This window comes from Euprymna scolopes, chromosome 14 (assembly GCF_053919585.1).
Source record: "Euprymna scolopes isolate OS-2025 chromosome 14, ASM5391958v1, whole genome shotgun sequence".
NCBI lineage: Eukaryota > Metazoa > Mollusca > Cephalopoda > Sepiida > Sepiolidae > Euprymna > Euprymna scolopes.
The window spans coordinates 75,134,355-75,158,050 of NC_136495.1; the positions used below are offsets into that span (position 1 = coordinate 75,134,355).

A 23,696-nucleotide genomic window follows, 5' to 3' on the forward strand; every position below is an offset into this window, starting at 1 on the left:
AATAAATAAATAAATTTCAAGCAATTTTTGCAATAAATAATAGATAGCAACTTCGTTAATTTTACGACTCGCCCCAGCATATTATAAACACCCTAACTTCCCCATGATAAAACGGTTTTCGGAAATGAACAACCTCCCCATATTAAGAACGGCTTTCGAGGTTTATGGAAGGGCGTTTGTTTGTTTTTTAACATTTACATAAATATTTAAAAAAAAAAAAGGTTTTTGAAATAATTAATTTATTTATTTATTGTCTAACTAAGATTTAGGATGATTTTCTAAGAGAATATGCAAAAATATTATAATATAAGTACCTGGATTTCAAATAATTCCACTTATTCATATAGGTAACCAGTTATTTCGCGTCGATCTAGAGTCTAGATCGACACTGTTTACGTTTGCATTTGATAAAAAGCAAACTATGGAAGACCAAACAGGCCAAAAAAACTTATTTTTCAGTGACGAAAATTTCAATGTATTATTAAGCTGAGGCTGGCCAGTACCAGATGGGTGACCATTTGTATGAGTTTGGTTTTTAATGTGTATGTGTGTGGGGGCCAGGCTCCCCAAAATGGGGGTGGAGGCAATTTAAAGCAGAATAAAAAAAAAATTATTTCAGCGCGTTTGGTCCACCGTAGTCGAAAGGCGGCAAACGTTTTCAAATGGGATCGAAAAAAATGATGCTATTTTTAACACAAAGGACACAATATTTATCGAATTTTTTTTTTGTATTGATTCTTCAAAGCATGCCCTGTTTAATAATGGTCATGCATTATTCGGCTCGCTAAAAAAAAAAAAATTGTTAATTTATTTATCAAAGATTTTAAAATGGCTTTTTTCGTATAAATATTAAAAAAAGTTTTTTTTTGTTTTGCTTAACTTAAATTAATTATTTTACTTAACATATTCACCGAATTTCACACTTCAAAACTCAAAAGCGGGATAATTAAACACAATCGAAGTTCTGATATTCAGACGTCAAAATAAGGTATGCAAACAATTTTTTTTTTAAATCTATAATTCTGTCCCTTACAACAACACAATATGTTGTGTTCAGTTTCAGATGATTATTTTAAGCATATTTGTTCCCACTTCAAAACAAGGGGGGGGTTGTAAGCAAAAAAATTTGTATATATAAATATCCTTTATGAAAAATAAGTACACTGTTATAAAGTTCATTCTTCTCTTAATAATCGCTGAAAATTTCGTGTTGATCGGATAATTACCTGATTTTTGGTAGATTTTTAAAAAGACGGTCCGTCAAAAAGTACTAACCTGTCCCCCCAGTTTGGGCGGTGCCTAATTTATATATATATATATATATATATATATATATATATATATATATATATATATATTACTAGCAAAAGTACCTGTCGTTTACTGGGTTCAAAAACAGCCTACAGAAAATGGAATCTGATTATATATATATATATATATATATATATATATATTATTTACTATAATAATTGTTAAATACTTACAGACACTATTGTTTCATCCTTTCGGTAATCATCAGTGCAGGGTGTCACAATTAACACCAGTCAATAGATTCGAATCTGGCGACAGAACCAATCCCTGGCTTCATTAGCAGACCCTTATCCATTCGGCTATCGTTAACTGTGAGAAATGCTGTTGAATTTGAACATCTATTTTTTTTTAAATGCTTTTTAACGTCTGTCATCTGCACATAAGAGCTATATTGACCGACAGTTCAACTGAAAGTGCTCAACGATAAGAAAGGAGTTTCTTAAAGGGGCTGACATAATTATTTACTACAATAATTATTAAATATCTACAGACACTAGTATTTCATCCTTTCGAGAATCATCAGTGCAGAGTTTCACGATCAACACCAGTCAATAGATTCGAACCCGGCGATATATATCTATATATCTCTCTCTCTATATATTTGTAAATGGGCTTGATGTATTTAAATACAATTTTTTTTTTACTTACAGACACTAGTGTTTTATTCGTACGCAGTCATCAGTGTAGGAGTAACAATCCCTATGATTGTAATTACAAAAGTAAAGCCTTCTAGCTTTTTAACTAAAAAAGCTAAAGACTTACAAAGACAAGAGTGGTACCATTAAAACGAGCGACCTTTTCTGTTCCAGAGTTTATTTTTCTATATAATAACCACCATTCTTAGTGCCCTTTTGTCAACAATGAACGATGGTTGAGCATATGTGTCTGAAGTAAACTTTGTCATACAAAGGTCCTTCCAAAGTAAAACCTACTTTTTTCTTTAAAACTCACAAAGTTAAAGAGCTATAAAGATGGGTGTGATACCATTAAAACGAGCGACCTTTTGTGTTCCAGAATTTATTTTTCTACATAGCCACCACCATTCTTAATGCACTTTTGCCAGCGATGAACAATAGCTGTGCATGGGCGTTCGGAGTGTGCTTTGTCATAGGAGGGTCGTTACAAAAGTAAAGTCTCCTATTTTTTAACTCTACTTTTATGCACAACCATAATAGGAGTTACTTTCTTAGAGTCTCATACCATCAACATCGGTAACAGAGAGATGAAACATTTCAGGTCATGAGGGTCGTTCCAAAAGTAAAGGCTCATAATATTTTAACTCAAATAAGTTGAAGATCTATGAAAACAGGAGTGGCACCATTAAAACGAGCAACATTTTGTGCTCCAGAATTTATTTTTCTACATGTTCACCACCATTCTCAATGCACTTTTGTCAGGAATTCAATTATGCATCTCTGCTTCTGACACACGTCCATGACAGTAGTTGCTTTCTTAGAATCTCACACCGTCAATATCTGCAACAGAGAGATGAAGCTTTCCGGTCATGAATGCATAAGATCAGTCAACAATGCAATTTGAAATCCCCCTCTGATTCATTAAAAAAGAAAAAAAAATATAGAAGGTATTAATTTCAGAACGCCCCACCCGTATATATATATATGTATATAATTATCTTCCAGAAATTAATTCCGGAGTCAGGCAAGATACTTTTTATTTGTTTTATATAAGCATTAATATGTCACTACACATTCATGACCATGTTTCGGTCAGTCAGTCAGTCATGAGTAACTAGAGACCTCTTCGGTCGATGTTGCTCATACAAAAGTAAAGTGCGTAAGTTATATATTTACGGACTGTACTTTTGTATAAGCAGCATCGCCTGAAGGAGTCTCTAGTTATTTGTAATTAGCTAAATGAAACATGCTCATGAATGTGTGCCGACATATAAATGCTTATGTAAAAAAGTAATATAATATATATATATTCTAGTTTCCAGACTTTTCGTATGGACACTTTTATTGATAGTATACACATGAAACTATAGTCCACTTCGGAGTAATCTGGAAGATCCCATGGAAATCCTCTTGTGTGATCGTGTCAATGATCTTTGTCACAGCCTCTTTCATCTTAATTGTCTCTTAACGGCAGTCTCTAAGGTTTTCCTTGAGCCTAAGGAAGAAGCAAAAGTCATAGGGAGCAAAGTCTGAGGAATTGTCTTGATGTTCATCTTGGTCAAATAGTCTGTGACAAGGATAAAGTTGTTGACTGGTGCATTGCCCTGGTGGAAATGCCACTGACCCAATTTGAAGAGTGTTGGCTGCTTCTGACGAAATCTCTTCTTGAACTCCCTTAAGACCTCAACATAGTATTCCTAGTTGACACTCTGTCCAGTGGGGACCTACTGCATGCTGTAAATCATGCCAATACTGTCAATAAAAGGGATCATCATAAGGTGAATATGCTCTGTCTGGCCTTCTTGGGTCTGGAAGAGCCAGCATGCTTCAACCGGGAATTCTGTCTCTTAACCTCTGGGTCATAGCAGTAGATCCAGCTTTCATTGCAGGTCACCAGACTATCAAGAACTGAAGTCTGAATTGATCAGCTCGACCATCCCCCTGCTGTCTTAACGTCTTTCTTTCTGATTTTCTCTGAGCACTCTTGAGACAAACTTGCATATCGTTCTTCTAAAGTGTCCTCATGTTCAGATTGAATTTTTGAAAGTCACCAGCTGTGACAATCAGACGTTAGTAGGGTGTATTTCAATTGCTGGTGTAGGCGTTCATTTGAACCTGAAATCATAAAAATTGTTCAGTCATCTTATAAGATGTATAGCAATAACATACTGAATTTTCACGAGTCTACGACAGTTTTACGTGCATGTACAAACAAAATCTGGAAACTTATTGAAGACACCTCGTATATACATTACTAGAAGACACATTCCTGGACGAACAAAACAGTTTTACACCATTTTTAATGTTCCTTTACAAAGGTAAAAATCAAGATATAATGCTACTTAACCTGCTGTTTAGAATCCTTATTCAAGTTTTGATAAAAATCCATTAAATGGTTTGGATTATGGAAAATGTTTAAAATTTAGGGCTTAAGCTTAAGGAATCTTAAGAAACTGAAATTTTGGGAGCATTGCTCAATTGATGTCTTTTGACATACTGGATCAATTTTCATGCAAATCAGAAATATTAGAATTTTCAAACGAGTAGTTTTACTAATGTCCCTGAAATACTTTTAATGTTTAATACGATGCAAGTGCACTATAATAACGAAATTCGAAAAACAAAAAGATTGATTAAAAAAAAACAAAAACAATGGGATCTACTGACTGTTTGTGTCATTTCAACTAAAACCAATTATAACTACGAGTAAGAAGTACTTAAATATTACTGCATTAATAACAAAAATAACATGAGTTTTCAATCTTTAACATAAAAAGACGCTGTCATATTTGTTTGGGAAGACGTGACATAATAGCAAAGAAAGTAACTCAATTATGCTTAAAACAAGGCAATTCGTTCAATTTATTTAAAATTTGATAAGTTACATGCTATTTACCTCCCTTTGAAACTTGTTGGTGTTTTTTTAGCCAAACATTTTATTTTCACTAATTTTCCTAAAAAAAAAATGTTTCCTTTAATAATTTCTTTCAACCTAAATCGTTTTTGGTCATTTTTGGATATATTCGTTACTGTAACCTTACAATTAAGTAAAGACTATAGATTTGCCTTGAAATTCAATATTAAAAATTTCGAATTCGCTATTATTATTGTTAAAACTGCATAAAAATTGGAGGTATGTGAATTTGCACTTCCACAATCTTTTTTTACCCACATTGCTTAAAACGGAATAAAACAAAATATAGCCCGCATTACGTCTAGCAGCTGTGTTCTAAAATTGATATTGAGAGATTAAAAAGTTTAGGAATGAATCCTGTACGTACAAATATGTAAACATACATGCATACTTAAATTCTGTAACAGACCGCATTTTTTTTTTACATAGGCGTCACCACTTATCAAGGCCGAGAGGCCACTCAAGGATAGGGTTAAAGAGTGTACAGTAGTCAAAAGGACAATATCGTAATTGATAGTAATGGAAGATCGGTAAATTTGTTAACTAAAGTGGAACGGCTCATCAGAAACTTGTTCACGTTGGACTTGAAGACAACCATATTATAGACAACTGGAAAGCAGGAAAACGGAAGACAATTCCACAGGCGTGCAGTTCTAAGAAAGAAGCTTTGATCATGGCATCTATGTTTAGGTTTAGGCACAGATAAAGAGTGGGGGGGAATTATTGATAGTGTTTTCAGCAAGACAAGTGTTTCTTGCGAAAGTTTGTCGAGGGGGGGGCATAGATTGAAGCTCAGTCGAACACTTTCCATGAAAATAAGGATAAAGCAGAGACAAACTCGCAACATCTCTTCTGTGAGATAGAGTTTGCAGGGAAGAGAAAAGGACATCTCCCACCAGGCCACGAAGTCTATTTTGAACCCTATCAAGACAGGACAAGTCTTTTCTAGCAGCTCCTGCCCATATATGGCAACAGTATACCATCCTTGGACGTACCTAGCTCTTATATAGATAGAGAATTGCATCAGCAGTGAGATATCTACTGGATAGGGCAGCTATATGTAAACACCTAGCCGTGTGCGAAAATGATGTCACAAGGAAAAACAAAAAAAGACTATTATAGTCTTTTTTTCTTTTTCCCTGTTTTGACGTCAGGAGAGAGTACGTTAGAGAGGACGATCACATTAGAGACCTTCATGACGTCAAGGACATAACGAGAAGTCACACGTGGTGGGGGAACGAGGAAATAATTGCTGCTGCTACAAAGAAAAAAATGGAATCGAGTTATTACTTGTCTTATGTTTCTTGCAACGAACTCTGCTACAACGTCTTGGGTGTATATGTGCATTTAGATATTAGTTCTAATATCTTGTTTAGAAGGTTGTTTGCTCTGGAAAACTGATTGCTATTGTTAGCTTTTATAACCTACTAATACGGTTATTAATCATTACTACAGCACCATTTCTAAAGAATGATTTTGCTTTAAGTTGTTTCCGACGTATTTATTTATCGTTTGTTTTTTGTCACTTTTGGCAGATTGTTAAACTCACAAAAAGCACCTTCAGCATTCCTGAACGCCAATTGTCCAGGGCGACACATGAACTTATCTTTAAAACTAATCTTCCAGCCCTTGGTTACACCACGTACTTTGTGAGGCAGACAAATAAACGTAAGTGTTTTTACATCAGAGATTTTGATAAGCTGTCTCTCTTGTCAAAGATTCATTCAACATCAACATCAAACTTTTCATTCACTTTATCTTCTTCTATAATATAAATCTCACCTGTCTGTTTAAATGTACGTATGTTTGTATGTCTGCCTAAAACTTTCGACAGAAACACGGATTTTCACGAGATTGGTATCGTTTTGAAGCTTGACCCTTCGGAAGACAAATATCGAAAAATTGGCTGAAAACATTTATTCCTTCACCCTCAACTGAGCACTACTCTACAGAGAGGGGTCGCTTTTTTCGCAGATATTTTCAAAAGTCATCCTCTTTTCGATTGTCTAGCCTTAATTTAAACCTACGTCACTGTCGGTTTGATGATGGGCGCAACAGCAAAGACGTCATTTTCTTTTTCACTTTCTTTTTCTCTTTCGCAGTATGGGCTCGAGCCTGCCTGCCTACTACCACTTTTTTTTTGTTGCTCAATACACACCTCCAAACACCCGGGCAAGTCTTTTATATAGCACATAATTCTTGTGTGTATCTCCCATTTTTCTCCCTATATATATGTGTGTGTATAGTATATATATATGCATATAGAAATTGACTTACATCAACTGTCAAATTTTTTGCCTTTTATATCTATATTAATTTATTTATTACTAAAATTATTTTTAATACCTACAAACAATAGTGATCATCTTTTCGGGAATCATCAATGCAGGGAGTCACAATTATCGCCGGCCGAGAGGTTCGAATGTTATATAGGGGGTCTTATTAAAAGAGAGTCTTAGAGAGAAAGAGATGTTGTTGTAATGTTATATAGTTATTATTATTAGATATATATTTCTTAGTGAGAAGAGTAAGAGTCTTATTACATATGATGTTGTAAGACTCAGAGAGACATGTTGTTGTAAGAGACTTAGAGAGATTGTTCGTTTATAACGATTCCTATATATTAAATGTTCATTCCTTAATTGTGTTTATGGAAGAAGAAGAAGAAGAAGGGGGAGCTCTTTGAGTGAGGAGATAGTGTTCACTGTTCGGACATTGTGTAGACATGAGATGTTGACTCACATTGTGGATATGAGATGTGTATCTCACGACATTTTATAACACAGACATATAATAACAATTCAATTTACCTTTTTGTAGAATCATAAGACAAGACGACGTTTTACAAAAACACAGATGAGTTTATTCTTCACACGACCAGCCGTGATTTTCATCATCAAGAATTCAAAGCTTCACATATTAAGTTTAAAAGTGATCGTCTCGCTTCTAGACGTTCGAATTCCAAACTCCAGACTCTCTGAGTTTCTCCCAGTTTCTGTCTTCTTTTACTCTCAAGTTTTTCTCTATCCCTAGAACTTTCTATTTTCCGTGACGTCATACACATGTTAAAACATATGCCTACTTTCACGTGTTCTGGACATGCGTGTCCAAAACGTTTCCTTTTTCTACAAAAGGAATTTTAACCTATACTCAGTAACCTATTTTTCCAATATGTTAAAAACATTATCTTATAGCTGCATCCTTTCAATTAAATTTTCATAACAAACTTGACAGTGCACATTCTTTTCTTGAAATATTTTATCTCTATTCTAAACAATCGTTTGTTTTACATTCCTTTTTTTTAATTCTCACGCGTAATCTATTTCTAAACCTAAATTACGAGGTTCGAATTTCGTCTATTGCTATTTCATTTTAACTAAATCTCTCTATCTGCAATCTGTCATGAATAATGTTTTGGAAAGAGAACAAATATGCGAAGCTGAAAATGGGGAAAATTTACAAGACATTATTTTTCATAAAGATTGCTTAAATTTTGTATTGTTTTAAAACTTTCCCAATATCTTAGTCAGATTGTGTTAAAATTACAGAAAGATATCAACAATAATAAAGAATCTATTTAAGTTCAAAACCCTTCAGTGACTTTTTGGACACTCTGTATATATGATTATTGCTATAATTATTTTAATACCTACAACCAATAGTGTTTTATCATTTCGGGAATCATCAGTGCAGGGAGTTATGATTACAGCTGATTAAGAGATTCGAACCCAGTCACGAAGCCATCTCTGACTCCATTAGCAAGGAACAAGCCGCATAGCCGATTAACACCTATATATAAAGCATAAATGTCAATATGGACAAGAGTGATCTTATTATTATTATTATAACATCATGATCTGCGCATGTGAGCTTAAGTAACCGACTTATTACATTTCAACTTTAAAGTGCTCAACAATCCGAACAGAGTTCTTAAAGGGGCTGACATAATTATTACTATAATTATTATTAATAATTATAAAATAATTATTACTATAATTATTTTAATACCTACAAACACAAGTGTTTCATCCTTTTAGGAATCATCAGTGTAGGGAATTACGATTACAGCCGTTTGGGAGATTCACACTCAGCCACAAAGCTCTCTCTGACTTCATTAGCAAGGAACAAACCGCATGGCCAATAATAACCACAAGAAATACATTTTAAATTAACATTTATATAAAGTGTAAATGTGAAGATTTCTCAAAAATCAAGGAGCCCCTTTTTAGGGACTAACACTTCATATGTATTCGAATAATCCATTAAAGTTCACCTCTACTTTTCAAATATTGAGTTAGTAAACTACAGGGTGGTCAAAAAGTCAGGTAACATGTTAAAGGTAGAAAAAACAATATGATCCATTATAATCTCTATTCGTTTAATATTATTTCTTGGATGAAATTTTTCCACAACGATGGATTGGTCGCCGTGGCCCAGTTGAATGGCCAGCCAGATCTCCGGATCTTATCCCTCCTGATTTCTGGCTTTGGGGCTATGTAAAGGATAGCGTTTATGGCAAGAAGCCTGATACAATAGCGTCTTTAAAGTTATTTATTGAAGAGGAGATTGCGCGGATATCAGCTGACATGATTACACGTGTTACACAATCAGTGGTTAATCGCTTCCAGCGATTGATAGAAATGGACGACAATTAACAAAATAAACATATTTCATGTTTGTTTCATTTTATATTTCAATGTATGGTACTTAAATATACGTGTATTGCTAATATCATTTTTCTTTAAAATGTTACCTGACTTTTTGACCACCCTGTAGTTGAGAACAATTTTCCTCTTCCCAAATGAGGATTTAAAATCTGTTATAATATACCTTTCTTGTGGTCTATTGGTGTTACTGGATCCAGGACAAGAATTCATCTATTCTGGTAGAGTATCCAGCTTCGCAGTGTTACTTGGAGAAGGTGACCCATTCCTTGTTAAAGCCAGTGTGCATTAACCATACCAAAGATCTTATTTGTGCCGTGAATACTATATGATTTTGAATACTATGTGATTTTGAATACTATGTGATTTTGAATACTATGTGATTTTGAATACTTATTCAGGATTTACTTGTAGAGAGAAATATCCTTATGCCAGGTTGTTCTGACAAAGCCCTGCACAGAGATACCTTAGACATTCGAGGAGAGTGTCAAAAAATTTTTTTTGAATACAGGAAAATCTTTATGCTGTACATGCCCGTCATAAAACAAAAATGTCATATTCGAAAAATCACATAAATTGAAAAAGTAGTTTTTTTTTTTTTTTGATGAAATAAAAAAAAATTATGCTTTTTAGCGATTCTGATACTAAAGGTACCCATTAGTAGGATGAATTTGATCTCGATACTTCGAATTGAGTTGCCCCCCCCCCTTCATTTATGCTGGATCAAAAACATGGTCAATCAGAAAACACTATGTCTCGTTTTGTCATAAAATGTGATTTTCTTAGTTAACAAAAAGACACTTGATCAATTTACGTTTGAAATATGACAATCTTTGTTCCGTGATGAGTACGTACACCATAAAGATTTTTCTGCTTTAAAAATAAGTGTATTTCTAAATAAGCACCTTATTATTGCAATATTAAAGCTGAATCAGCATTTGCTTCCCAAAGGATCATTTTCCTGTTTACACAAAATGCACAAAATAACACAAAATTTATGATGTGACCGTCTTGAGGAGCGATACTGCTACCCATTGGGGAGGATAAAATCCCCTAAAACCCTGAGTAAGGCCGGATAAATATGCTGAGATTGTCCGTTAAACGTTGATTGAATCCCGGACAGCAGCAGAACCTATAAAAAGGGACGAGTTTATTGTGATTTGTAAAAAACAGACAGATATTTTTATCGTTTAAAACAATGACAGGAAATGTCAGAATAATGTTGAATGGAATCGGGCATTCCTCTGGCCTGAGCAACAACCTGATCAGACGTCTGGGCTCCCTGAGTGACAGGGGTTGATCTCCTGAGAGCGTGTGAGAGAGATTTAATTCTTAGTCCCAGATTCACAAACTACAAACGAATTGCTGAAATGCACACACGCAAAGGAGTCGGGTATTTTCCGTTTGACGTGTTGGGTGCTGGTTGGCTGGGCGAATCATCCAACCAACCTCGTTACCTTAGTATAAAAACGAATACCTGGGCCAAAATAGATTGAAGCCAGACCTCGAGAAAAACACATGCTCTAAGAACGCCACAGACCCCATCCTCTCCATCCATCCTGACCACCATCGTAAGAACAAAGAATAAGATTTTTGGAGAATCTTGATATTTTTGGTGTAATCAAACTGAACGATGTATATATGTAAAAACGTGTAACTTTTGTGAAATTCACTTTTTCGTAGTTAAAACCTCGGAGTCTATTATTCTTTCCTGGTGTGCATGCAAGCTAATTGATTTTCAGGAGAATCGACATGGAACCTGAGATGCTTAGAATCCATGTGAAGACCTCCTGGGAGAAGATGATCATGACCATTTTATTTTCGATGACCTAAGCGGCAGCTCTTTACAATGCATGCTAATATATATACATATATTTTTTTTGCAAAAAGTAACCAAAGGATAAAGGTTAATGAGTGTATGGCAGTCAATGGGACAATATTGTAGTAATCGTTAGTAGTGGAAATTTGGTAAATTGGATTACTTAAGGGAACGGCTCATCAAGAATTTGTTTACATTAGACTTGAAGACAACCATATTGTAGTCAGCTGGAAAGCAGGCAAACAGAACAGAGTTCCACAGATGTGCAATTCTAAGATAAGATAATGAGCATGCAGTATGTGCATAATCTTCATGATGAGAAAAATCGGCAGAGCCAGTCGGTTGTATGAACCATGTAAGTTGTCCAAAATGGTGTGTTTTTTTTTTCTAAGTTTTTTTTTCTGATGCGTATATGACTAAATATGCAGCAAAGATACAGGGTGGCCCACTTAAAATTAGTCCAGAAAATGTAGTAGAGAGGAGGATCATTCTTTTATTGTTTAAATTACCTGTAGTGTTATAAAATATGTTGGAAGTGCTCCCCGTTGACATCTATGCATTTCTGGGCACGTTTAACAACGTTTGCAGATACTGCCTGTTGATCCTCTTTACTGATTCTCCTAATAGCGTTGGTAATATTCTAGATTTACATAAACATTTTGTTTTAAAGTCCCCCAAAGATAAAAATCACATGATGACAAGTCCGGGGAACGTGGTGGCGATACTCCTTTGCTTATTGTTCTCACTTCTGTAAACATATCATGAACTCGTGTCAGTGATTTGTGAGACGTGAGGCATGTAGCGCCATCTTGTTGGAAAAAGAATTACATTTTGTCTTCTGGTGTCAGTTAATCGTTAAGAGGAAGATTAGAGAGATTGGGCCACCCTGTATAATTTTCCAGACTTGTTAGTTGCAATGCGACACAATACTGTAATGGCTACTTTTTAAAAGATAATAAACAGCCAACTGAGAAAACTTGATATTTGGAGAATTGATCCTTCTACCGCTTCAGTAGATATCTCACTCCTAATGCAATTCTTTACCTATATAAAAGCCAGGTACGGCCAACGATGGAGTATTGCTGCCACATCTGGGCAAGAGCTGTTAGAAGCATCTTATCCTGTCTTGACTTCGTAGCTTTTCTCTTCTTTGCAACCTCTTTCCCACGGAAGAGACGTTGCGAGCCTGTCTTTGCTTTATCGTTATTTTCATGGCAAGTGCTCATCTGAGCTACAACCTATGGTTCCCCCTCGCCAAACTTTCACAAAAAACACTCGTCTGGCCGAACCCCCTATCAATAATTTCCCACACTCTTTGTCTCTGCCTAGACCTAAATGTAGATTCCATGAACAAAGCTTCTTTCTTAGAACTGCTCGCCTGTGGAACTTTCTTCCGATTGCCTGTTTTCCAGCTGACTACAATCTGATTGTCTTCAAGTCCAACATAAACAAGTTCTTGATGAACCGTCCCCTTAAGTAATCCAATTTACAAAATTCCCACAACTTATATTTACTACGCTATAATAACATTGACTAATGTATACCCATTAACCCTTATCCTCGAGTGGCCTCCGGACCTTGATAAGTGGTGATTCCTGTGTAAAATGTGTGTGTGTGTGTGCAGTTTTACTAATAAACTCCAAATAAGATTCCTATTGATAGACCCCCACCTCCTTCAAGTTATTAAATATTTGACCTTGTTCACAAATCTAATTTAAACTCATACGGTTATTACATTCACTGAAGCTTGTCTAATATTATTAAAGTAGAATTCTATAAGTTAATTTTTTTTTATCTGAAAACCTAAATTGTTTTGTTCCGTGAATCTTAGTGTTACATTGCATGCTATGGTCACTGTTTTAATTGTGTAGCTTGTATGAATGTCTCTCCTTTCTTTTCTTTGACAGCGCTGTCTTCACAATTGTCTACTGTGTTAAGTCTAAGAGAGTCACCTATAATTTCGAATGACGTAAGTTCTTTGAAAATCATTTGTGACAACTAATTGAGTTTTTCATACATATTTAAATCATTCAATTTTATATGTATTTTTGCACTTAGCAGAAATGTTGGCTCGGGCTTCACCGACAGCTGACGTAAACCGCCGAAATATGCCTTGCCAATGAAAAAGCGATAATAAACGCCCTTAGCAAATAAAAATTGAGGTACACGACTTAATAAATTGGAAGAAAAACATAGTTTTTAATCACACACAAATTTACTCGGTCTAAGTCTAATCCTAACCCTAAAAATATGTCAACAGTTTTACTAAAAATTCTCACAATTTTTATTGAAAAATAAAAAATTCAAAAACGAAATTCAAACATGAAAACTTACCAAAAAAAAAAATCAAATTTTTTCCTTAAAATCCTCTTGAAAAAGAAAATGTTTCTATTCATTTAAAACAAGGAAGTATTCATGAAACTTACAGTAGATTGTTATATTTTATTGGTTTTCTTTTTTTTTTTAAATTGTGTCCAATAAATATTGTTATTTTTTGTTTCCTAGCATTTTCAAATTTGATTAGCGCTCGGCATATTCCGGCGGTTTACGTCAGCTACCAATCGTGCCCAGCCAACATGTATGAAAATGCGGTGTGTTAAGTGCAAAAATTACTAATCTCTGCACTTTACTTTACAAATTGGTCATTATTAAATATTTTAACTTTTCAAATATTTAAATGGTAATATACATCCCCAAACATTTATATGCAGGGCAGAAGTTGTCGCCCTAAAGAAAACAACACTACAGCTTTATTTTAAAACTTTTATTGAAAAAATAAAACTTGATTATGTAGTAGAGCTGACATCTATTCAATGTAGCCATTATCAACGGACCAGAGGTCATCTCTTCAGCTTCAGACAAGGCCAAACTATTTGCCAAGAACTTTGCAGCTAATTCTACTCTATGCGACGAAGGCCATCAACTCCCCATATTTCCTCCTATAACACAGAACACGCTAGGTAACATACAAATATCTGTGCATGAGGTCGCCAAGCTAATCAAGAACCTTGATTCCAATAAAGCTATTGGCCCTAACGGCATCCCAATTATAGTGTTAAAAAAAGCTTCAGCCAGAACTTGCTCCCATTCTTACGAAACTGTTTAAACGTTGCCTTAAGGAGAAGTGCTTTCCAACACCTTGGAAAACCTCATCAGTATGCCCTGTATTTAAGAACTCAGGTGATAAGTCATCGCCCTCTCAGTACAGACCAATAAGTCTCCTGTGTGTCATAAGTAAGTTGCTGGAATCCATATTAAATAGAGAAATAGTCAACCAACTCAGCAGAAATAACCTTCTTAGTGACATGCAATATGGTTTCTGTTCTGCAAGATCTACAACAGATGTGCTAATGGTTATATTTCATAGGATTAGGGAATCTCTTAATAAAGGCTTCCTTTCCAGGGCAATTGCTATTGACATATCAAAGGCCTTCGACAAGGTATGGCATAAAGGCCTACTTCACAAGATCTCCAGCTACGGTATAACTGGAAATATTCTCTTTATTATTAAATCATTTCTCTCTGATAGGCTCATAAGAGTAGTGGTTGATAGACAAAAATCAGAGGCATGCAATATAAATGCTGGAGTCCCTCAAGGGTCCATCCTGAGCCCAACTTTCTTCCTGATCTATATCAATGATCTCCCTAAACACATACTTAAATCATTCGTTGACATCTATGCTGATGACACGACCATCTACAGCAACACATCAAAGGCTGTAAATGACAAAGCTCTCTCTGATTCTCTCTCCTCTAATCTCGAACAAGTGGTTCAGTGAGGGAAGACGTGGCTGGTTACCTTTAATGCATCTAAAACCAAACTCCTATCTTTACATCATCAACGCTCTGATCCCGATCTGGCATCAATTGAAATGGATGGCTCTCGTCTAGGAGAAGCCCCATGTTTTGACAAGCTTCTGGGCTTGACCTTCACTCCTGATCTGAAATGGAACATGTACATCAGGTCTGTTGCCAAGGTCACTGGAAAGATGGTGGGATCCTTCTACCGCTCCAGAAGATATCTTACTGTTGATGCAATTCTCTATCTATATAAAAGCTAAGTACGTCCAAGGATAGAATACTGCTGCCATATCTGGGCAGGAGCTGCTAAAAACAGCCTATCCTGCCTTGACAGAGTACAAAATAGACTTTGTGGCTTAGTGGGGGATGCCCTTTTCTCTTCCCTGCAACCTCTCTCCTACAGAAGAGAGGTTGCAAGCCTATCTTTGTTTTATCGTTATTTCCATAGCAAGTACTCGTCTGAACTCCGATCTCTGGTCCCCCCTCGCCAATCTTTTACAAAAAACACCCGTCTAGCTGAATCCACTGTCAAAAACTTTCCCCACTTTTTATCTATGCCTAAATCAAAATGTAGATTCCATGAACAAAGCTTCTTTCTTAGAACTGCACGCCTGTGGAACTCTGTTCCATCTGCCTGCTTCCCTCCTGACTACAACTTGGATGTCTTCAAGTCCAACATAAACAAATTCCTGACGAACCGCCCCCTTAAGTAGACACTTTAAATATCCACACTAGCATACTGTACCTACAATAACCCTTATCTCTGAGTGGCTTCCGGGTCTTGAAAAGTGGTGACCACCTTGTAAAAAAAAAAAAAAAAAAAAAGCTGCTTTCAACCTCAATCACCGCCTCAATACAGGTCCAAAACTGGAACCATGCCTTTTCCACAAGCTCCAGCAGAAGCTTGGCAAATACTAGGTGGATGGCGACGATTAGGCTGGCTTTGGTATTGTGGGAGGTCATGTTCATATGGCCAAACGAAGTAGGCCAGCAGGAAGAGGGTGGGGCCAGTGAGAGAAGGGTGCAAAGTTGTAGCACTCCTTCTGAAGACAAGCCTAGATCTCTTTGGACATGAGCTGACACCTAGTCCTGCTGCTACACCCAGCGGCCACCTGATTGCACCTGGGAATCATTGCACATTTCAGCACATCCAGGTACAATTGGGTGCTGACTTTCAAGCCGACTTCGAAGATGTGAGGTGGCATGATGTAGCCCTCACTTGAAACCACACCAAAGGTCATCATCATGACCGGAAACTTTGTTTTCATCACCCTGGGCACATCCCTGTTATTTGTGACAATCCAGCGATGCATTTTGAGGGTACTGAGAATGGTCCTGTTTCCATAATTTGGATCGGTAGGAGCATGAATTGTACAGTGGCGCATCTCTGATCTTGCTTGTTGAACATTGTATCACTTTCAGACAGTAGTAGATGGTCTGCAACAGAATAATAAAACCGGTTTACATCAAGCAGAAATGGAATCATGTCGTCTTTTCTAGGGTGAACATTTTTATTGTTCCATCCTGTACATTTATATGCATGGCTTTAAATGATGTCTTTGAAACGGATATAAAAAGACCTTGATCACAATTCTTTGATTTTACTATTTAAAGAGATTTATCTTCGATTATTCGATATCAAATATATTAATATCCATTAATAGCTTAGTTATTTTATTAAAAACTTAATTTGAATTATTAATAATTTCAAACGATATAATTTCTACACAATGCTTAAAGATAACAATAACACTTATATGAGGGTCGTTCCAAAAGTAAAGCCTCCTTTCTTTTATTAACTCAAAAAGTTGAAAAGGTAGGAAGGCTGGCGTGATACCATTAAAATGAGTGATCATTTGATCTTGAGAGTTTATTTTTGTACATAGTCACCACCATTCTCAATGCACTTTTTCCAGAAATTCAACGACACATATCTGCTTCTGACTCATGTCCATGACAGGAGTTGCTTTCTTAGAATGTCACACCTTCAATATCTGCAAAATGTCACACCTTCAATATCTGCAAACTTTCAGAACTTGACTGCGTAAGTTCAGTTATGATAACGATGAAATTTACAATCCTCCCTCTGATTCATTCAGGCGAAATAAGAAATAGGAGACATTACTTTTAGAACGATCCTCAATCAATTTGTCAAAATCGAAACCGAGCAATGTGGATTGAACACTAAGAGGCTCAATATTCTGCTAAACAGTTATAATAATAAAAAAAATCAATACAGAAAACCTAAATGCAACGAAAATAAGTCTATTAACTCTGATCATAATATGACAGCGATTTTTAGATTTTGAATTGTTTCATAAAAAAAAAACTATAATCTGTATAATATTTTGCTTATTCCTTCCTTAGTCCATATGTTCCACTTTGAAAAAGACTACATATAATTTTTAAAGGCCAAACTGCTTTTTAAAAAAAAGGCCAAATTAAAAGAAAATGGCTTTAAAAAGGCCAATCTGGCAAATCTGGACAAGAGTATTAGACTAACCTCCTTTTAATGTAGTTTCATTTTCAAATATCAGTATAATAATAATAATAATAATAATAATATATGATCATTGTTATAATGGTGTGAGAAGGGAACTTATAGTAATTTTGATGTACAGGGGTTCTTGACCGAAAAAGAAGTCCCAAAATATTACCTTAAAAAGGAGAATATTTGAAAGAAACAAGTCAGAAAACAAGAAGCACATTGTCTGCAAAGAGGTGCTAGACTGAAGGAGTAAATTAAAGATTATTTCATGCAATGTGATTGTATTATTTGTATTGAACTGTGTAGCACAATATTACTTTCTGAGTATTTATTAGTACTAATTCATTTATCTCATTGTGCTCAGTTTTGTAGTTAAAATACAATGGACACTGAACTCATATTTTCTGCGTTTTATTAGATTTTTTATGTCCAAAACACTATTTTTGTGTTATCTATAAAAATATCAGTTTTATCAAAACATACTTTGTTGATGAAATATATTTCTTATTCTCTGAAATGTCGGCGGGTCCTGCTAGTCATATTTCACAATGATGTTGTCAGTTCTGATATTCCATAAAGCACTACAATAGATACTCATTGAAGAATTTTCATTTAAGAAATCTGCTGGTAACTGTTCTTACAGTTCTGTGTTTTTGAGATGAGGATTGGTTATTCGTATTATTTGGATTCTTCAGACTATGGTTCTCATCTTCAGCATCATTTTCACAACGTTTCGGTTAATGTACCTTCCAACATGTGTATTTTGCCGAACTCCGTAATCCTTCCGTCAAACTCAACAATCTGCAGAGAATTTCGAACGGAACAGAAACGTTTATTTAATTCATGGCGGTTGCACAATGGTTAAAGTACTTGGAAAAATTCAGCTGTAAAAGTGACAGTCTTAAGGTTGAAGGTTCAAGCCTCAGTATAACGTAGCGAAAATAATTAACGCTTCTATTCAGTCATGGTTGATGGAATGAGAGCAAGCCCCCCCCCCGAAATGAAATAAAGAATTCTGTTCGAAATTCCGTGCAGATTCCCGAGTTCAACAGAAAGATTCTCGAGTTCAACAAGATACACCTGAAGAAGGTCGGAGGTTACATTAACCGAAACGTTATGCAAATTACGCTCATAATGAAAGCAGTAATCTGATTACTCCAAATAATATTTTGTTTTAATACATGTAATGCATAAGCAACAATGAAAACGTGACCCAATTTAACTACTGACATTAATTGCCGATATTGATGAAAATTTGGTTACCCATCGAAGAACACAAAAACAAATGTAGTAGTGTTGGTTCTGCTATCCGAAACTGATAATTCTCTAAAAGACTGCAAAGAGAATAATTTAAGATGTTTGACGATTATTTAGTATATTTGCATATTTTTAGTATCAACTATAATAGTTGTATTCAAGGTTATCTTTTATCATCTGAATTATTTTTTCACTTACGATGTTCTGCAAGTAGCAGAAAACTAATAATAATAATAATAATAATAATAAAACGAATCGGTGCATACCGAATTGTGTCTTGTTTTTTGCCATGAGTCAAGTGAAAGCAATTGAGTGATGGTGAGTTCTTCCTGCGTATTCCTGAAATGAAATCCGCTCCAAAAACAGTTATTAGGATTAAATGTATAAATCGAACAGATCGTTCAATTTTTTTTCCCAACAACATAGACCAATATTTGTTCTATCTGACTAAGCAAACTGTGTCAAGCAAACTATCAAACACTAAAACTATCGAACACTACTATGGGGCAAATTGATATTACTTTATATATTTGATTTGCCAATATCTTGCTATAGAGTACATTATAAACTGATTTTTTGATTTTTGTTTGAAAATTAACTTCTACATTTTGTGAATAAAACGATGACTGAAATGTGTCTTCATTTTATTATTCCAGCATGTGGAAATGGAATTCAATCTGCAAACTGGTCTTCCAAATCGACTTACCAACAAAGACAAGGATATCACAGTCACATTCCAACAGAGACTCATGTATTACAAATCAGCCTTGGATTACGATCAACCATCAGGCCCTTACATTTTCAGACCAGCTGAAAACGTGCCTAACACATTCCGCTGCAATGCATCTGACGTCACTATCTTTAAAGTAAGTCAACAATATCTGCTTGTATTTTTAAATGTGTAGATTTCAGACTCCCGTGACAGGTCGTCGGGGTGGTGAGTGGTGGGTCATCAAACTACACTTCAAAAATATCACGCACCAAATCACCGATCCGACCAATATGAATCACAACGTTCATCTGACGAAAAGCGTTGCTTGTTTACATTGGAAGCTGGTAGTTCAAACAAAAGTTGAAATTTCGTTCGACTACCAAGGCAAGAAAATTTCCGACTTTTGGTTCAAAAACCGAATTGTTCGACCACAGAAACGTTCGACAACTGAGATATTACTGTAATAGGACGTCACATAGCCCTACCATCCAGAGTCAAGACGCGACACCCTCGTTCAAATGGAAGAAAATGAGTCATATGCTAATGATAGCACAGGGATTCCCAACAAGTAAAATCATGTTGGTGAAGACAACAGTCCGACGATAATGTTATTTATGAAATTGAATGAAATTGCTGAGCTTTGAGAAATGTTTAATAACCCCCGAGAATGATGAAAAATTAACATTTCTCGAGGTTCGGCAGCTTTTTTTTTTTTTTTTTTTTTTACTAAAAAGTAACATTAAAAATCGCTTTAAATATCGACCCTCCTAACTAATTCTGTTCATGTTACCACTCAAAAAATAAATATTAAGCAAAATGTGCCTATAATTTGTCCAAAGCAATGTCAAAAAAGAATATATCAGCTTTGTGGGCATGTCTTTTGTTTTACAATTTTACTGACACACCGACATACACATATAAATGCCTACTGAAGAGAACTTGAATGCCTACTAGACACTGTCCTTGAGTATCTAAGGTTTCATTATACAGCGGTTTGTCAAGACAACATGGCATGAGGATACATTTTCTTACAAGTTAATCCTGACTAAATATTCAAAATTACACAGGATTTGCCACCCAAATAAGATCTGTTCAGTATGGCTAACTCAAACTGGCTTTTACGAGGAATGGTGCACCTTCTCCAAGTGACGTTACCTTAAGTAACAGTATGAAACTGGATACTCCACTAAACAAGAGGAATTCTTACCATGGAATTCAGTAAGACCAAGAGACCACAAGGAATAATGTTATCATCTATTTACATGGTCAATTGGGGAGACAAAAGAATTATGTTCTCAACTCCTTTACTAACTCAGTGTTTGAGAGGTAAAGGGGAACTTTAATGGAATATTCGAATATCTGTGTGTCTCATATAGATATCAAGAAAGGAACACCTTGATTTGTGAGATCTGCAACTGAATTAAAATGAAACAAACATACGCAAAGAGTAATACACACATATTTTATCTACATATAAAAAGAGAACAAGTATCTGATATGCTTGATATGTTTGATAAAATATATAAGTTCTTTGGAAAAGCCTAGAAATTGGTAAGTGAAAACATTATGATTTGGTTTATTTAGATTTTATTCTCACAGCGTTTCAACCAATACAACCTCCAACTGCCAAATTATAAAATCTGTACAGATTTTTGGATAGAAGTTTTTATTTACTACATGAAGGTAGATTGATCTCGTTCTTTCAGCCATTACGAGTTAGAAGTAATTCGTAATTGATATCACCAATACTTTTAACTGAACCTTTAACTTCCATAAAATTGTTTCTTAGAACTGATATGTACTTAGGACTTTTATCCTTTGTGCCATGGCCTTTTTGACTCGTAATACAATGGATAAAAAAAAACAGTAGTTCAATGTAAATGATACAAATTATCAATCGTCAGTTTAAAAATTCCCAAATATAATTACAATATAATTTCCAGACAATACTATCAGTTTAGGGCAGTTAACCAAAAAAAAAAAAATAAATCTGAGGAAGAACAGAGTGAAAGACTGACGGTTAAGAAAGTAGGTTTTGCAAGGATATGGTAAATATTCTTTTCTTAATGTTTTTATTCTGATAATTTCAGGGCCCGTTGGTCACAGAAGTACATTTGAAATATTCTTCCTGGGCGCAGCAAGTGATAAGATTATACGCTGATTCTATCACAGTGGAAATGGAATGGACAGTTGGACCAATTCCTATAGAGTAAGCAGACTTCTTTTTTTATACCTATTAACTATTAAGTCCATTTCTAAAGTTTCAATGAATCCAGAAATCCCCAGTGGCCATATAAATTGCGACATATCTTTTTAAATATCTAAACAGCTATATGACGTCAACAGATCTTACACACTCCGCAACGATTATCGAATAAAAGTTATTTCTCTTTTTACGATTTCACAATAAATATGTTATGTTAGCTTTGATATATATATAATATATATATATATATATATATATATATATATATATATATATATATATATATATTAAGTAATGTGATTGCTAATTTAAAATTTAAAAATCAAATTATAATTAAATTAAAAATCCGTTTCATAAGAAGGAACAACAACAAAATCAATTATCTGTACGATCGTTTCGGAAAACAGTGCTTTTTATTGTGGTAGACATCAAGTCTAGACATCAAGTATACATCAAAACGAAATTAAGCTAATACTTATAGCTAGAGAGTCTTTAATAACCTTTGATAATAAGTATTGGACCAGGAAAAATACCCCTAACCACTTCAACATTTTAATGGGCTCGATGGATTCGACTCAGGTCACTGATCTAGTTGGCCTTTTCCTTTTAAATGAAATACATTGTATACTCCATAAACAGTTCAAACTTGAAGGAGGACTATACAGAGATGATGCACTTTTCGTAACCAACTCTAAAAATAATAATTACGAAAAAGCAATTAAAGCTCTACATAAATTATTTAAAAATTATGGACTTAGTATAAAAATCGACCCTAATAAAAAAAATTGTTAATTTCTTAGACATAACCTTAAATCTTGAGAATTCTACCTTTGGACCCTATCATAAACCTAACCAATCTCTACTATATGTCCACGATGAATCAAACCACCCTAAATCAATCTTAAAACCAATAGTTCCCAATATCGCTTTAAGAATTTCTAGACTGTCTTCTACTAAATCCATATTTATCAAAATTGAAAAATATTACAATGAAGCCCTTAAAAACTCGGGATACAATTCGCAAATTAAATTCATAAATAAAAGTGATAGAAACATAAACTGCATTGAAAATAAACATATTAAGAGCGTAATAACATATAATATGGCAATGTCTTCCCGTATGCGAGTTAAGAAAAATAACTAAGAGACAACAAAAGATAAAACCAAACCACAAATATTAGATAATAATACAAATAAACAACAAACCAAAACCCGTAAACGTAAGAATAGACATAAGGAGACCCTATGGTTCAACCCTCCATATTCCAAAAACCTAGAGACAAACATAGCCAGAGAATTTTTTAAAATATTAGATAAGAACTTTAAAGCCCCCCATAGATATAAGAAAATTTTCAATAAGAACACAATCAAAGTCTCTTACTCTACTAAGCCTAACCTTCATCAAAAAATAATTAGCTCTAATAATAAGAAAATTAATAAGCTACAAAATACAACTATACAAAATGCATCAGACTGTAACTGTGGAAGAAAAAATAAATGTCCCCTACAAGGCTCATGTAAAATTAAAAATGTTATAGCTGCACAGTATCAAAACCCCAAATCTACATGAATCTATTAACAGCCATAACTCAACTACCAGATTAAATAATGACACCAACTTAAACCAATCTACCGATCAATTACAAACCAACCCACCATATAATAATCCAGCACCAGACCTAACGGAAAATAATCACAATAAGCAAGAGGCAATATATTTGGTTCCACATCTGACCTAATAAAACATAGAATTCCAACGCACAAACATTCTTTTTAAAAATAACTCTCTGTCAAACCAAACTACTCTATCCAACTATATTTGGAAACTAAAAAATAGCAATATTTCTTTCAACTTAAAATGGCGAGTAATTGAGTCTTGCAAACCATAT

The 23,696-nt window shown here is 34.7% G+C and overlaps 1 protein-coding gene across 1 annotated transcript in view; it reads left to right on the plus strand.

Moving 5' to 3' along the window:
* The window catches only part of LOC145293096 (lysosomal alpha-mannosidase-like), a 348,385-nt gene that overhangs the window by 257,803 nt on the left and 66,886 nt on the right, over positions 1–23,696 (plus strand). Inside the window, exons 15-18 of the mRNA XM_080139469.1 lie at positions 6,396–6,528; positions 13,251–13,312; positions 19,546–19,755; positions 21,692–21,810. Of these exons, the coding sequence (XP_079995595.1) occupies positions 6,396–6,528; positions 13,251–13,312; positions 19,546–19,755; positions 21,692–21,810 (524 nt within the window). The remainder of the gene's footprint in view (positions 1–6,395; positions 6,529–13,250; positions 13,313–19,545; positions 19,756–21,691; positions 21,811–23,696) is intronic.